Genomic DNA, 17,402 nt, shown 5'->3' on the forward strand with positions numbered 1-17,402 from the left:
CCTGAACGAAATTCACCCAGGCCAGAATTTTTCAAGGGGCCTTTCCCATCTTCTCCATTCTCTCCACACACACTCTCCATGCACGATGCGATCGGGACAGCGTAACGACGATGATGGAGGTAGAACGGAGCTCGTCAACGAGAAGGACGAGATCCAACGTGTCGAGGATCGCGTGGAAACATCTAGATGCTGCACATTTGAGTAGTTCGACTCGGCTCACTCTAGGATCCAAGAAATCAAGGATGTGATCCATGTAAAGGTACTTCGTTTCATGGTTTTAATGATGTCATTCGATTCCTTTCAAGTCTTCCGCTGTGGAATATTTTGATTTATTCATCCATATCAAGGCCTCTAGAACCCAACAAGTGTCTCCACACTAATGGCTATGAGAATGACCATACTCATCATATAAGTGAGTCTAGATAGTGATAGTCGATCCGTATACTTCGATATCATTCTCGTGTATCCTTCGAATAGGAATGTTTACAATACACACTTAAAAACTAGTGATCTCCTTGTTACGATCTCATCATATTTCACTAAGTCTGATCATATATTCACGAACTTCAATTTAAGCATCACACGTGCATTATAACCAATATTTTCTATCAATGGATGCATGTAGGATAACTTTGCCAAGGAAAAGTAGGTTAAGAGCCCTGCAAGCCAAAGATAACCTTATTTCAAGCTATGAAGTAATAAGTAGGGCTTTCGACTTGTTATGTGAGTTTGAAAATATTCATCCCTCTATGCTGAGAGGGAAATGACCGGTTGTTTCCTTGATCAGCAAGTAAGCGAGCTAAGGTTAGGTAGGTCAGTCTTCGACAAGTGAGGCCGAATAGCCCTGGGTTTCCTCTTCCTTCTAAACTAGCTGCTCTGGCTTAACTCTTATAGTGCGCAAGCTGATAACACCCTAATTTCTATCTTTATTTCATGATTTTAGCATGATTTTATGCATTTAAAGAGCTTAAAATTGGATTGTTATCATATATTTACATGAAAATAATGTTTTCAAGTAATATCTGATTTTTCCATAATTTCTTGTTAATTATATGAATTTTTAAGGATTTATTGAAGCTCGAAATAATTATTTTTGAATGAAAATGACATATTTAATATTTTATTTCGACATTTATCAGCATGGGAATGAATCAGGGAATTTTCTAGATTTTTTTACGAATTTTAAGGATTTTTCTGGGATTTATTTCAAGAGGAAATGCATTTATTCTAAGAAAAAAAGTATATTTATAATAGAAAAAAAGTATTTTTATTATTTTCGAACTTTCAAGGGTCTTTTTGCGAACTTTCATTGCAAAAAGACCCTGAAAACAGCTCTCGGTCGCCACTGCAGGCGTAAAGATTGGATTTAAAATTTTACAGGGTTTTATTGCAATTTTGTAATATATTTTTAATGTTTTTAGGAGAAATTGAAGGAGAGAGAGTGTACCAGGGGCATTTACGCAATTACTTTTGGGCAGCGTCCAAAAGCAATTCCAGGCTTTTTAAGGACTTTTCTGCAAAAAAGAGGATTCAAAATGCACCAGCCAATGAGAGAGCGACACGTCATTGCGTGTTTAAAAACGAAATTAATAAATAAATCAATTTTAAATCCAATGAATTAAATTGGTTTAAAATTGATTTATTAATAACTTTTGATCCTGAAGTCTGATTGAGATGATTTTTATGGATTTTTTCGTCTTGATCCCCTCTTTCTATCTGTACGGTTGGATCATTCAGATACAGCCTACATTGATAGATAAATATTAAGTACTAAACGGGGGTAAAATGGTGATTTTTACCATATAACCTAAGTATAAAAGCTAAATTTCGAGACAGAGAGGAGCCCCAGCCTGGATCAACAGTTTTGGTACTTTTTTTCTTTCATTGTATTTAAACTTTTATGCATTTTGAATGAAATAGGTTAAGTTGTTTGTTTCTTCATCTCTATTCTGATATGAACTTCTAAATCGCTTGGCTTGAGCGACATGTACAAGCCCTGATTAGGATTGAGAGGAGAAATTGAGGGATTCACCTGGGCATTCAATTGCATTCCAAAAGAAAACTCTAAAAAAATTTAGTTTTAATTCTTAGGATACTCAATTACCCCATTTTAGTTCTGAATTATCAACTTGCAAAAATCAACCAAACCCAAATTAAAAATTCCTACCAACCTCTCTAATTGAATTCTTTGATCCATCCAATTGGATCAATTAATTCAATCTAGAGCCCACATTTCTTCCATTCTTCTCACCTCTTCTACCCCCCTTTCTCAATTCTCATCTAATTAGGGTGACTTGATCCTCGTTGAAGATCAAATTCACTCTAATTAGGATTAAAACACCAAAAGATAATCACATTGAACTTCCTACTTGCTTCCCTTGGATGACACTCACACTTATCACTATAAATGTTAAGTAGAGTTTTATAAATTTTATTGCATAAGCTAGTATTCACAACGACAAGGGCTAAAAATCCATAATTTTCACCTCTACTTTCGGCTTATCACAAGCAAACAGGTCGTGTTTGGTCGGGTCAGACCAAAGTAAGGAATGGGAATAGCACTCACTCGTTGAAGTCCAGCCAGAAACAGGGGTTGTCCTCTCCCTTAATTAAGTTGTAGTCCATTTTTTTATTTACTTCTGCAAAAAACCCACATCTTCTGACGAAATAGTTTGGTAGCTCGAAGGAAGCGAAAACAAAACTGATGTAACACGATGATCGGAATTCGATACGCCGTGCAGCGCTTAGATATTAGGCTCTACATACAATGAAATGATGTGAAAATATAACACAGTCGATTTTTTGAGAAATTTTAAACGAGAAGTACTACAATCGTCAGAAGACGAGAGTGATAGATCAATTAGGTGACACGTGACGAGTTAGTCACGATCAAACTCCCAATAATCCACGTAACCGAATAGAAGGGACTGACGAGGTGGGGGACGTTCTCGTCCAAGAGCGTCCCCACCGCCAGCGTAATCGTCAAGATCCGATACCGTCAATGAAAATCTATAATCCAATAATGGTGGCTACTTCTTTGGAATTCACGTGCTAATTCGCTCAAGGGCAATGAGCGATTAAGAGACAACACTGGAAGACGCAATTAACACTATAAGAAAATGGGAAGGGGTAGAACCTGCTATTTCAGTTCAGATATCCAGACCGGGCGCAATCGATGGATACTGATGAGTTCTTGTAGCTCTCGTGGTGTAGAAGTCCTCGATCACACGACGGAGGTGCAATAATCGATCAATGGCAATTCTTAATTCGTCGATATTCTTCTTCTGATGATCTCTTCCAGAGAAGAAGTCCAAGAAAAGCCAATAAACTGCCCTAAGTGGTTCAGATTCTCCCGGTTGCTCCAAATGAGAATCCATAACCGCCTTCTCACCGGTGCGATGAGAGGATCCCAGATCGACGGCGTTTCCTAGGCAAGACAATCTGTAATTGGAGAATTTCCCGTGGTCCTGGTGCTAGAATGATGCTCCTTGGGATAGGTCGATTGAGAATCCAACAACGGTCCAGTGGGGAAACGGCGGCGTCAAGGTCGGAGAGCCGGGGACGGTCGATGGAGAATCAAACGCGATCATGTTGAACGAACGGAGGAGCATCAAATTACCCAAGATAAATGCAGAGTCCTCAGTTTGAGGATGTACTTGGAGTATAAGGGAATCAAAATGAAGATTTGACCGTGGGAATTCTCATGGCTAAGAAACAGAGGAAATCCATTGACTGTGGTTTTCTTCACAATCGTCGAAGAAAATTTTCACCGCCTTCAAAATCCACCGTAACGGGCGATGAAAAATCTGAGTCTATTTCACCCTGCTTCTTCGATCTAGCCTTTGCCGGTGTCGGGAGATACCACGAGCAAGGAACAAGGAGAAATAATCAGAGGAACTGGGCGTCTCTTCTTTATTGATCTTCTGTCTTTTTTTCTACAATCTCCCGCGGATATTTCTGCAAGGACCTTCTTCGTCTTGACGAACTCTTCTTCAACACATAAGAACTCAATCTAGACTGATGCTTGAACGGATTTTGGGCACCCAATCATTAGAATTCACTCTCTTTTTCAAGAACAGAGCAACACAACGAGGAAAGAAAGATAACTGCCAATTGAACAACACAATCTGGATTTTGCAATTCACCAATCACTTGGCCTCCATGTCCACTCCTCCCTCTTCTTTAAAGAGGGGAAGTGGCAGTTGTGGAGGCTCAATTAGGCCCCCTCTTAAGGAGAAGGCCTATTTGGCTTTCCCCTTAAGAGGGATCTTTAGGGGGAGAAGAAGCCCAACATGGATTTCCTCCCCCTTAAGATGACACTTAAACATATTTAATATAAAACACTTACAAGGGGAGGCCGGTACTCACACAGGAGGGGCCTCCCGATGATCCAAAGACGACGAAAAAAAAGAACGAACATAAAGATACACTACGCGATGCGATAAGACGATGTCGCTTCTCAAGCTTGGTAGTGGAATTGTAGATTCTTCACGTCCGCTTGGGCTCCACGATGTGGCTGGCGACGGATCGGGGCGTGATCGACTGGATGGTCCTCCATAAAAAACCAACCTATCTTTCTTTCAAAACCAACCTCCATGGGTTGTTTTCTATATGACATAGTCCATTGGATTGGGGCAATGGTACGCACCTATATTTGGTGCCACCTCTCTCACTTCATTATGAACCTGGTTACGAAGTAAATGCTAATCAATGAAATTGAGTCAAAAAGATAGGTGACGAAGTTAAGTAGCCGGACTAGCCCCTGGATCAGCTTTCATAGTGGGAAATAAGAGTCAAGTTAGGTGCAAGCGAGCAGAAGCGACGCGCGACGGAGCGAGGTTACAAAGTCAATCATGATTTACTTCGTAACAAAAGGTTCTGAAGGGGTGAAGCGAATAAAGAACTAAAATAAAACCTTCAGTTTCTTCAAGAAAAAAGCTATGGATGGCACCCTTTCCGAGACTATTGGCTTGGGCTGAATCTACTATGTTATTTCGCATCCCCCTTGGCATAAAAAAGGTATAAGGCGCGGAAGCGGTGAATATGAGGATTTAGACGCGACTGATGGAGCAGAACAATGAATGAGGTGCAAGTGAGCGGGAGCGGAGCGATTCAGGTTTGACGACGCTGAGCGTGGATAAGAAGTCGAAGATGAAGAAGAATAAATGCAATAACAATGTTCTTCAAGGTTATGTTATTTTTCACATAAAATGATCTCAAGTCGCGGAAGCGGTTCATATATGAGGATGAAGACGAGCGTTCATATTAAGATTCAGACGAGCGAGCGGGCGAGAGGAATTTATAAGTAGGAGCGAGGTACGAAGTGAAGATGAAACGAAGTAACGAAGTCAAAAAAATTTATCTTTAGAAAAAATAAATATCGAATAATAATAAAAAGAATACTAATGTCACTGAATCAGCAGATAAGGTTATCCGAAGGTGATGCCTAGGATAATTATTCGAAGGTTCTGCAAGAAACACAACGTCTTCATTAAGATTAAGATAAGGAGGTATGGATCAGATATGAGACTTGGCATGACATTTTAGATTGTCGTTAGCAGATATCCTGGCTAAAGCATCAATCAGATTGCATGGTCGGTAATGGACCTTAGACCAAAGCCATCATATCTAGGAAAAGTCACTGACGAGAGAGACGTTCTGAAAGAAAGCGATGAACTATTAAAGAAGGGCATAGTTACATGGTCTAAAAAAGAGAGTGTCTCATGGAACGAGATATGGAATGTATGATTAGTTTGCCGGTCATGTACATTTCCATTAGTGTTGACTCTAATTGTGGAAAGCCCATACTCAATTCTCTTTTGACTATTGTGCTTTTTTCTGAGAGATATCGTTGTCATTGGAACACACAAATAGTTTACAAAACTACCTGACTACATTAATGAATAATATTAATTTGTATAAAATTAACTTCTTGATAAGCATAATTTTATACATACACATACCAGTAAGTTGTTAATCAGCTTTATTTTAAGCCCAATTTAGTCACTTCTCATTACACTGAACATAAGTTATGTCACCATGTACCATAGCTATGAAACTATATAACTATATTATTTTTACTTCTTTATCACAATCAATCACACCGTTTATTTTTTCTGCTAAAACAACATTAAGTCGAGTATCAGGAAAGCCGAGCTCTGCAACTGATATCCAATACTGGCATCCAAGCCCCATATGATATCCGATGTAGCATCCATGTAATGTTGACTTCCGGACAAGCTAACAATACTCCAATCCATCTTATACTCAGAGGTGGATGAAATCCATCATCTATTTTGTCAATTGCTATCAGCAGTCATCGTAGTGCACATACACTATTAGGATGCTTTTTTCATCTCGAGGACGAAAAACCATCCCATATAGGCCTTGGACGTCAGGTGATGTGGAAGGTCATCGGCTAGAAGGACAACGATTTTTACTCTCTAGGATGAAAAACCATTCAGGCCATAGACAAACTTGATGCATAATGAATATACTATAATTTTGTTTTATGCTTTTTATATAATAAAAAACTTATATGAATCGAAACATCTTTCTTTTTCCATTCTCTATGTCATACTGAATTAGGAAACCAGGGGTGTGCCTGTCTCCCCCACAAAAAGATTCCCCGATGAGATGGTTACAGATGGGACGATCCCAGACGGGACAGTTTTGAAAGGGATAATTATGGGACGAGGCAGTTTTGGACGATTCAAAAAATTGGGACATGGGATGGGACGAAAGTCATCACAAGTTATCAGCCTGAGCACGGGACGGAAAGCTAGACGACCACATTGACGTCGCATCCCATTGTATCATCCGTCATCTATATCCACCCAAGTCCAGTCCGACATCCCGTCACCCGTTGTCAGGTATTGAAGCTTTAGTAAGTTAAAACGTGTTAATTTCTGAGTGGTGGTTACATATAGGGACGACACGTGCGGGATGTGACGGCCTGGACGTGACCAGACGAATGATGCGTGGTGACAGACTGGGATGCCACGAGATGTTCGTCATTTGTGTCACATGTCACTAACTCCATCACTGGACGGCGTCACCGTGACGGAAATATATGATCTGAAATTAAATAATACAATATAATGTATTTTAAAATGTCACTAATTTTTTAATTTCTTTAAATTTCCACTTTCTTCATGCTTTAAAATTTTCGTCACAAACGTCATCCATGATGTCCGCACTGTCACGTCACACATCCTAGACCATCCGTCATTGTCACGTTACCCGTCACAGGTATTCTGTCACCGTCACCGCCATGGGACAAAAACGTCATCCGTTATCCATCACGTTATCCGTCACGTATCCGTCACCGTGATGAATGACGCGACGGATGCCGTTTGCCGTTCGGCAAAGACTCAGAGTTGAGTCAACTCTTACGTCAAAGAAAGGCCCACTAATTACATTGACCGGGGGCCGGCCCAATAAAAAGGCGAACCGGGCGGGTCAGGCCGAACCGGCGGCCGAGATTCTAGCAGCGTAAAACGGCCGTAGTCGGAGGCTAAGCTTTGGAAAACGGAAGAAATAAACAGCCTGCGGATTTACATTGACAAGGGCGGTGGAAGGCGACGAGAGAGATCGAAAAGAGTGGAAGGTTCGGTTCTTCGATTCTGATCTGCTGCCTTGATTTGCTTGACGTTCTCGATTCTACTGATTTTGCATCGTTGGGCGTCTTTTCCTGGGAATTGCCCTCAGTGCGATTCGTCTCGGTTCTGATCGAGAGGAGTACCCGGGCACTCGAAAGTTTCAAGATTTCGAACTGGGCAGGTCGTTGCGATTGAAGGGGGGTGTTGGTGTTTCTCCTTTGGGAAGTTTGCGTCGGCCTGATTTACCGGGGATCGTTAGGATCTGGAGTTTTTCTGCGTCCGATGGTGGAAACGCAGCGTGATCTGCGCAAATCGAGACGGCTTTTCGTTCTACGGTGGTAATGTGGCTTTGATCGAGCGAAGCGCAAGGCTTTGAGGTCAGTTCTTCGGTGATCTGTCAGCCGATCGCTTTCTTCAGCTGTTGCTCTCTTATTCCGGTTAAATCGGCGTCTTTTGTTTTGGTTTATGTATTATCTCATTCCGTTTTTTTGTCTGTTTTCGGGGTTTCTTTTGGAGTCCTTTATTTTTTTCTCATATCGAAATTGTTGTCGATCAGGAATATGGCGCAGGGAAGCTGGGAGGCTGACAAAATGTGAGAGACGATCAACGGATCCTTGAAAAGCCTTTTTTATGTAGTTTTTGCCCTTGTCACGCGCTAATTTTCTTCTCCGTAGGCTTGATGTTTACATCTACGATTATCTTGTGAAACGGAACCTTCAAGCCTCTGCAAAGGCCTTCTTGAATGAAGGGAAAGTTGCTTCAGATCCAGTCGGTAAGTAGGAAATTAAGCGGGCAAGAACTTTTAAAATATTTCCCCTTGATGAGAATTTTTTTTATTCCTTGCTAATATCCAGCGATTGATGCCCCTGGAGGATTTCTCTTCGAGTGGTGGTCTGTATTCTGGGATATATTTATTGCCAGGACAAATGAAAAGCATTCAGAAGCTGCTGCGGCTTACATTGAGGTAATTAAAATTTTTTAAAAACTTCTAGAAACTTCCTCTGACTTCATAATTAACTGTTATCAGGCACAACAGATCAAGGCAAGGGAGCATCAGCAGCAGTTACAGATGCAGCAATTGCAACTCATACAACAACGTCAAGCTCAGCTGAGAAGGGATACAAGTCATCCTTCTCTTGGTGGGTCTATAAATGGCATTAACTCGGAGGGTTTGCTTGGGCCGTCAACGGCTAGTGTGTACGCCGCAAAGCTCTATGAAGAACGGATGAAGATTCCCCATTCGATGGAATCGGAGTCATCTCAGCAGTTTGATGCAAACAGGATTGCGCTTCTCAAGTCAGCCGCTGGCCATCCAGGGTGATATTTCTCTTCAAAATTTATGGTTATAGTAATTTATCTGAAGTATTTATTGATTTTCATTGCAATTAACAGGGGGCTTGTCCCTGGGAACCCTGGCGGGGTCTCTGGAGGCCTGCAGCAAATGCAGGTAACTGCGTGAAGTTTCTTATGGTTAATTTTATTTACTTAATCTATTTCTCTTGTTTAAAACTTGGTCGTCCCCTAATTTTCGTAAAATAATTTTAGGACATTAAGAGTGAAGTGAATTTGGGTGTGGCGCAGAGGACATCACCCATTGACCCATATGGGCCAGGGCTTATGCAGCAAAAGCCTGGGCTAAGTGGAGCTGGTAAGTTTGTAATCTTGCAAGATAGGATTGTTTTTTATAGGTCTTATGAGATTTGAGTTTTTTTTAATTTTATAGGCCCAAAGAGTTCTTTTTCTGTGAATTTTGTTCTTCATAATTTATTGTCAGCGAAATTTTATTTTGAATGTGTGGTCGAACCATGATATTTTATTACAGGAATTTTATTTTATTTTATTTTGAAGAAAAAAAAATGTGCCCGGGCTGTTATTATCCAATTCTTTATGATCGGCATTATAGATAAAAATTTTAGAAAAGGTTTAACCTCTTTGAAAGAAAGAACAAAATAATAAATTAATGAGAAACTACGGTAAAGTTGAAGCTGGTATCATCCTCTGTGCGTTGCTCCTTCAAATCTGATTCCTGCCGATTCTTTCCTGAATTTGACCTTCAAATCTTATTGTGAGGATTATGGGCATGTGATAAGTGTAGATGATGTTCATGTCTGGTTCGAGCTTGTCTCTTTTTCTCATGTGGGTGTTGCGATTTGTGGTCATTTTATTTGAAGTTCCATTATGGCCCTCGAATTCAAATTTACGTTAGGATGCCTAATATGAAACTCTTCTCGCTTTTCTTAACATTTTCGCATATTTTCTTTGGAGCCTAGATAGAGTGCCACAAATTGTAGAATCAGAGTTTTTAAAAATGCTTCTGTAATTTTTACTCTCGTTCATTCGGCAGGATTGAATCAAGGAGTTGGTGGTCTTCCACTGAAAGGCTGGCCGTTGACGGTGAGCAGCTTTCTGTAAAGAGCTAATTTTTTTTGGTACGTTGACCATTTTTACGACTTTACCCCTAATTACATTATCAGGGGATCGAACAGTTACGTCCGAGTATGGGGCCTCAGGTGCAGAAGCCATTTCTTCCCTCGCAAAACCAGTTTCAACTGCTGACGCCGCAGCAGCAACAGCAGCTTCTGGCTCAGGCCCATATTCAAGGCAGCCTCGGGGGTAACCCTAGTTTTGGAGACATGGACCCTCAAAGATTCCGGCTTTTGCAACGCAGTAACCTCAGTGGAGTTGACGGTCAGGCTGCTGGCAATGAAATGGCAGTAAGCTCCACCGTTCAGTCGGGTTCGCCAAAAGTCAGGCCAGATCAATCTGAGTACCTTCTAAAGGTTAGTTTCTTCTTGGGATTGCCACCGAACAATGTCAACCACTATCAATGGGGATGGTTGGCAGCGACTTTGGTGAGACAAGATTTAGTGTAATTAAAGTGACGTCTATCCATCAACGTGACATCGGAATCAAGACCATTTTTTTACTCCGACGGATGGTTGATGTTGACAATGACGTAGATATCAGCTATGGTTGATGCTGTAAATGTCAATTCATCAATATCCTGTCAATATTGACGTTAATGGGACATGATGAACCCTAACTTCTAGTAAGCAGATCTTCATTCGAATATGAAAAACACAACGGGAAGACAATAATGTCTTGTAGTTTCTTTAATCGTTTCTCAATTTTTGTTCATCTGGTCATTGCTGATGCTAAAAGTTGGGTTTTTTATTTCCATAATAGGGGCTTAAAATTAATTTTCTCTATGAACAGATGAAGATGGCTGCCCAAATGCAGCATTCCTCCTCTCAACCATCGCAGGATCAGTTGCAGCAGCAACAACAGCAGCAGCAGCATATACAGCAGGTTCTGTTATCAAGAAAATGGTTTTGGTTTCCTTTTCGTATTTTGCTGAAATGCTTCTCTTTCTGTTGAATCTTTGATATCAGAATAGTAGAAAAAGGAAGCCAGCTTCCTCAGGGGCTGCAAACAGCACTGGGACGGGAAACACGGTGGGGCCCTCCAACTCTCCACCGTCTACTCCATCCACTCATACGCCTGGCGATGGGGTTCCGCTGTCTGGTAACTTGCAACATATGAACAGTATGCCCAAGAGTTTAATGATGTATGGCGCAGATGGAGGGGCGACGCTAGCATCATCATCCAACCAACTTGTAATCTCTTTTTCTTTGTTTTTATGCCTGTTTCTGTCGTACTCTCTCCTCTTGCTCTTATCATGAATGTTGGTCCTTTGTGGTGTAGGATGACATGGAACACTTTGCTGACGTGGGTTCACTGGACGACCATGTAGAATCTTTTCTTTCTCATGACGAAGGAGATGGACGTGATATCTTTGCTGCATTGAAGAGGAGCCCCGTTGAGCTTACAACGGAGTCAGCAAAGGGTAAGTGGTGACGCTTTGCCCCGCCAAATAAATGGATTGGCTGTTGATGAAAACTGCATCACCATGGTCATTCCTTAGTATCATCGTCATTGATGGTAGGCTTGGACTGTCTGCTGGCGATCCTTCTATAACGTTATTGTCATTTTGATTTTTTTATAATAACCGTTACATCAAAACCCCGTTACTTTTTCTTGTTATCTCAAGAAATTTCCAGACCTGATACTAATTAGGCAGCAAATCTGGCTCGTTAGTTGACAAGGAACCAGCCAAGAAGGAGGATAATCTATCAATCGGAGGGAATTCCATTTGTCCCTTAAAGGACGACCTACAACCTGGTGTGAGTGACTAATATCCTGGTTCATATGACTGAGCGTAATGAGGTCAAAGAATGAATCGTAGGCAAGATTCCAAGATGGCAGAAGCTTCATTCTTCAATCTCTTGAATTGTGACTTGCAGGAGAGTGGGAATTGGTGACTTAGGTTGTGTTCCTACTTGTTGTAGAGGTTGTGAAGTTCAGTGTCTCAAACCAGATGGATTAGAGTCAGTATGTAAAGTAGATATTGGAAAGAAAGTGGTTAAGTGACCACATTACAGAGATGGGGGATCCAAGTCTGTAGTATAAAGCATGGAAAAGAGAAGACAAAAGTGTGAACGCCTGGTTACTGGGCAGTATGATGGTTGACAGGCTCAGAAAATATCTTTACCGAAAAACTGCTAACCAGATCTGGGATCGTCTTCGTAAGGGGTTGATACTTATGTGGAGAAAAGGAAGAAGAAGCATAGTCATCATCTCACACATGCCACGTCAGACGACACATGAGAAGAAGAATAAGCGGGAACCCCGCCTATTAATAAAGAAAACTAGGGATGACTCGCCATCTTGGAACGACGGTTGCAGCAGACTGGCTGAGCGGGAGATCCTCCCCTTCAGAGGAAGACGAGCGATTGGCCTCGTCTATCAAGCCTAGTTCATCATTCCATCGATTCCCCTCTCCATCTCCGTTTTTCCTGCTCATTGTCCTTGGTTTGTCCTCTTCCGTGACATTTCTTGAACATCATTGCTATTGTTATAAATCTCTGGTATTTTTTGGATATTTTGAATCACAACTTGCATTTGTCCATCTCTACATCGATATCCTCCTGGGAGCATATCAGGGGTCCATGAAGAAAAGTAACACCTGGAGGATATAGGTTGTTTAAAGAGTGTGCTAGTTGACAAATGTTGGGATGAAATTCAAGCTCTTTCGAGAGAGCCCAACATGGGAGCACTAATATAGAGATGTACTTAAACACGGATTCTGTTGTCTCTGTCGTGGATAGGAGATCTACAATAAGGTATCGTTCATTCTTGCCATGCGATCTAATTACCCGGTAGCCAGGTCCAGTGCAGGACAAAGCAGGTGGAAATTGATACGTATTTTATCCGGGAGAAGATCAATCATAGGAGTAATCAGATAGAGTACGTGGAATCCTTAGATCGCGGTGGTTGACATACTGACAAAGGGTGTACCAAGCTCAACTTTTTGCCAGCTGGGAGCAAGCTGAGAGTCCAAAATATCTGCTTACCAGCTTGAAAGGGGGGGGGGGTTTCAGCCGGCGCTCCTCCCACACTGTTACCGTCATTTTTTAAGTTGGTTATTATAACCGTGATATAGACGCCTGGTTTTTTTTTCTTGTTTTCTCTATAACTTTCTAGGCTCTATATTAATCAGGTCCACTGATAACCCATAAATATATGGGGTGACCATGTGACTAGAGTGCTCTTTGCCTTCTCTCTCCTCAACCCGCCATCTTGAGCTGTAGAGTCAGGCAGGATCGCCACCAAGAGAGATTGTGCTGACGCTGAGCTTCACCATGGGACGAGATGGGCAAATGTCAGTTTCATCATCATCCATAGGAACTTATCATCATCATCAGTTGGATGGGGATGGTGACGATGAATTTTCGAAACTGAATGACGTGGACAATGACAAACAATTCAATTGCGCTCTTCATTGTCGACATCGAATGAGGATTGGCCGATGAACGATGAATTCACCATTGTCATTGTTGTCATCGTCCATTGTGGGTGTGGACAAATGGAAATGACGATTCATTTTCTACTGATGATGAAATCGACATTTACCAATAGGATGATAAGGATGATAATACAGACATCTTGGGAACTGAAAAACGAGCAGCCCATGATGAAACATCATTGCCCGCATGTCATCTTCCTCATTGACGCCGAAGTAGGGTAGGAATACCATAACGAATTAATCAGTATCTGATACGAACCTTGATCTAGGTTCGTATCGGGAGGAGGTTGGAGGACGAGGCGAGATAGACGTTCCCGGGGTAGGAGAGTCGAAACGGGAATGAAGAGAGAGGTCGAACAGATGGGGACAGGGATCGACCGAGGACGAGCCGCCTGATGATGCGGTGAAGGTTTGACGATCGCGGGGACGGGGATCGCCGGAGACTAGAAGGGAACCAAACGGCAAGGGTAGGGATCAGATTGGAGGGGAGCCGGCTGAAGATCCGGTGAGACGACCATGGGGGTAGGGGATCGCTGGACGGTCAAGGGGACGGGACCGAGACGAGAAAGATCGAGATAGTGAGCCAAGAGGCCGATCTTACCATAAGTCTTGACTGCCCTTCTCAATGGAGGGCTACACCTATTTATAAGGAACGTAAGCAATCTACTCTAAACATCAAATTACTAAAATGCCCCTAGTGGGCTAAATTCCTAAGATACCCTTTGGGGTAGAGGATCGTATCAGTATCACCATCTTCAATGTGTAGGCTTGGGTGACAATTTGTGATTAACTAATATTGAAACCGCCGTTGGTCCTTCGATGTCAAATGACGAATCCTGGAAACTGGATGATGCGTGGGCGATGACTAAACGTCATCATCCACTAGTCACCTTCGTCATTGACATCGAATTAGGGTGGGCAGACGCTGACGAATTAGCCACTGTCATCATCATCCACGACCAGGCTTGGATGAAGAAAGATGATGATAATGATTTTTCATCAACCAATGATTGGGATGATTATACATCATCATCATCATCATCATCGCCCACTCATGATCGTCATTGACTTCAAACCCTTCCAATCTGAGAGTCTTGCCAGTCCGCCTAACTGGTGTTAAAGTGTTGCCCCCTCATCTTGCAGGTTTTACTTTTAATGAGGTAAGCTGCATCCGTGCCAGCAATAACAAGGTGGTTTGCTGCCATTTCTCTTCCGATGGAAAGTTGCTGGCCAGTGGGGGCCATGACAAGAAGGTGCTAATCCAGAGATGAACTCAGTTTTCTTTGCCAAGAAAATTTTCTATTTATTCTCTTCATTAATTTTTCAAAAAAACATAATTTTTCTCCAGAAATTATTTAAGGAAGCTGCAATCTCATCTTCATTTTCAGGTTATCATCTGGAACTCGGACACACTACAAACAGAGAGCTCTCCGGAAGAACACACTCTTCCTATTACTGACATCCGCTTTAGGCCCAACTCTTCCCAGCTTCTGACTTCTTCATTCGACAGAACTGTGAGGTTGTGGAATGCGTCAGATGTGAGTTTTCTTCTATAACTCTCTTCCTTTTTTTCCCTTTTATTTTGCTGCCATGACGACATTACTCTACTGTTCTTTCAGCCTCATTTCTCTTTGCACACGTTTTCTGGGCACAATTCTCCTGTCAAGTCAATGGACTTTCATCCAAAGAAAACCGATCTGTTCTGCTCCTGCGACAATAACGGCGAGATGAGATTCTGGAACACAAGTACCTGTGCTCTGTCACGCGTTTCCAAGGTGCGCTTTTTTTTTTCTGCTCGAGTTTCCTTTATCTGAGCTGTAAAAACCCCTTTGATCTGCGGTTGCTGAAGTTTTTGCCCTCGTCAACCTACAGGGTGCCTCGGGAAAAGTCAGATTCCAACCCAGACATGGCCAGTTCTTGGCCGCCTCTGCTGAAAAACAAGTCCTAATCTTCGACATTGAGGCCGATCGTCAGATACGCACGCTACCGGTAAATTGAAAAGAAAATTGTTCGTACTTTTCGTCACGTAGGAACTAAATTGTTAATCATGGATTGGAGTTATAATTGAATTTCTTTTTCCTGGTTCGCCCTTTTCCAGGTGTAGGCGAAACAAGAAAACCCAGTTCACAGTTTTCTTCATCATGAAACCAAATTGTTCATCATGGATTGAAATTATTATTGAGTTTATTTTTCCTCGTTCGCCTTTTCCAGGGGCACACCAAAGAAGATAACCCAGTTCACAATGTTTTCTTCTCTAAGAAACCAAGTTGTTCATCATGAATTGGAACTGTCTTTCGATTTCTTTTTCTGGGTTTGCTTTTTTCTATGGACAAACTAAAGAACGAAAACCTGATTCACAATGCTTTCTTCACTTAGAAACCAAATTGTTCATCATGAATTTGAACTATCGTTAAATTTCTGTTTCCTGTTTTGCCCTTCTTTCAGGGTCATACCAAAGAGATAAGCTCCATTTGCTGGGATTCCAACGGAGACCTCTTAGCCTCCGTATGCCAGGATTCCGTCAAAGTCTGGTCCTCATCCGGCGAGTGCATCCACGAGTTCAACTCCGGTGGCAACCAGTTCCATTCTTGCGTCTTCCACCCCAACTACCCCAATCTCTTGATCATCGGCGGCTACCAGGTGATTCATGAGTAGTAATTTTGCAAAATGGTATTTAATTTTAGGTTTCTTGTATGGATGATGTGTCATCATCCGTCCCGTCCAAAAACGTCATCCCATCCAGGGGCTTGGAAAGTGGACAGTCCGGATCCAAAACTGTACCGGTTCCATACCGGTATGATCCATCTGTTTCATACTGGTTTTGGGACGCAAGGGTGAGACAAGATAGAGGTCCCCTTGATTGATTCTGAGACAGAACCAGTTCCTTGCTGGGTACTGTTTGAGATGGAAAAAACACCAGTGGACCAATGACTGACCAAGTGCCCCGTTTCGTATTCTTGTCATTCACATGATGCCTCTTAGCATCTGTCTGCGAACACTAATTATTATTTTTATTTTTATTTTTATTTTTCCGCACTTTTAAAGAAGTTTGGCTCCAATTGTCAATTTGTTTTTCTTAAAGTTCTTGAGAACTCTGATATTTACTGTTTTTTTCAATCGTCAGACGCTGGAGCTGTGGAATATGACTCAGAACAAGAGCATGACAGTTCAGGCTCATGACAACTTGATTGCGGCCCTGGCCCAGTCTCCCCACACCGCCATGGTTGCTTCAGCAAGCTACGACAAGACAGTCAAGCTCTGGAAATAGCCTCCAGATATAGAGAATGCATGCCCTCCGCCCCCATGAAAAAAAAAAAGAAAAAACAAGTCCAGTCTTTCAAGGCCTCTCCTACAATCTTTAAATAAAGCCAAGGGTCTCTCTCTCTCTCTCTCTCTCTCTCTCTCTCTCTCTGTGGGAACTTGCAACGGATGTCAGCCTTTTGTGCTGCATAAAAGTAGCATTAAAGAAAGCTTCTCGGTTGAAGGTTTCCTGGTGGGTTCTTGGAGAAGATTAGCTTAAAGCTTTAAGATCATTCGGACATACAACAGATTTCTTCAAGGGAAAGGTATGTTAGGTTTAAGTCTTCTAAATTGCTCATTAAGCAAAGATCTAATCACAATAAAGTGATGTCATTAGTTCATGTTCATTAGTTCGTGTCTAATCCCAATAAAGTCCTCTAAATTTAGTTCATGTTTTGATGGGACTTTGATATTTCATTAAGTTAATGATGGGAGAAAGAAAGAAGGCTGATGGGGGAAGCATGAACTATAAACGAGTGACACTGCGAGAGACATGATTATCAGTTAAGTTAAAACATATGATTATCTGTTTTCCTATATCGGATATTGAAACATGAAATTCTAAAACTAGAATCTCATGTTCAAACACTAGAACATAGAAGGGAAAAAATGCCAACAGAGGAAGCATCTGAAAC

General features: G+C 41.7%; 1 protein-coding gene across 1 annotated transcript; it reads left to right on the plus strand.

Moving 5' to 3' along the window:
• The first annotated feature begins 7,529 nt into the window (after positions 1-7,529).
• Positions 7,530-16,956, plus strand: LUH (LEUNIG-like protein). The gene is made up of 18 exons (XM_078583826.1): positions 7,530-7,978; positions 8,158-8,193; positions 8,276-8,373; positions 8,456-8,565; positions 8,629-8,918; positions 8,994-9,048; positions 9,147-9,249; positions 9,946-9,995; positions 10,076-10,381; positions 10,818-10,910; positions 10,994-11,218; positions 11,307-11,448; positions 14,611-14,720; positions 14,856-15,005; positions 15,087-15,242; positions 15,340-15,456; positions 15,913-16,107; positions 16,592-16,956. Exons 2-18 carry the CDS (start codon positions 8,162-8,164, stop codon positions 16,733-16,735), a joined length of 2,376 nt encoding a protein of 791 aa, XP_078439952.1. The 5' UTR covers positions 7,530-7,978; positions 8,158-8,161; the 3' UTR covers positions 16,736-16,956.
• Positions 16,957-17,402: the final 446 nt, after the last annotated feature.

This window comes from Wolffia australiana, chromosome 12 (genome assembly GCF_029677425.1).
Source record: "Wolffia australiana isolate 7733 chromosome 12, ASM2967742v1".
In the NCBI taxonomy this organism is placed as follows: domain Eukaryota; kingdom Viridiplantae; phylum Streptophyta; class Magnoliopsida; order Alismatales; family Araceae; genus Wolffia; species Wolffia australiana.

Excerpts from the sequence above, each read along its gene's own strand:
- LUH (XM_078583826.1), top strand. The coding sequence starts at position 8,162 with ATGGCGCAGGGAAGCTGGGAGGCTGACAAAAT. Across the intron at positions 10,382-10,817 it reads AATCTGAGTACCTTCTAAAG|ATGAAGATGGCTGCCCAAAT; the intron begins GTTAGTTTCTTC and ends CTCTATGAACAG. Across the intron at positions 15,006-15,086 it reads GGTTGTGGAATGCGTCAGAT|CCTCATTTCTCTTTGCACAC; the intron begins GTGAGTTTTCTT and ends CTGTTCTTTCAG.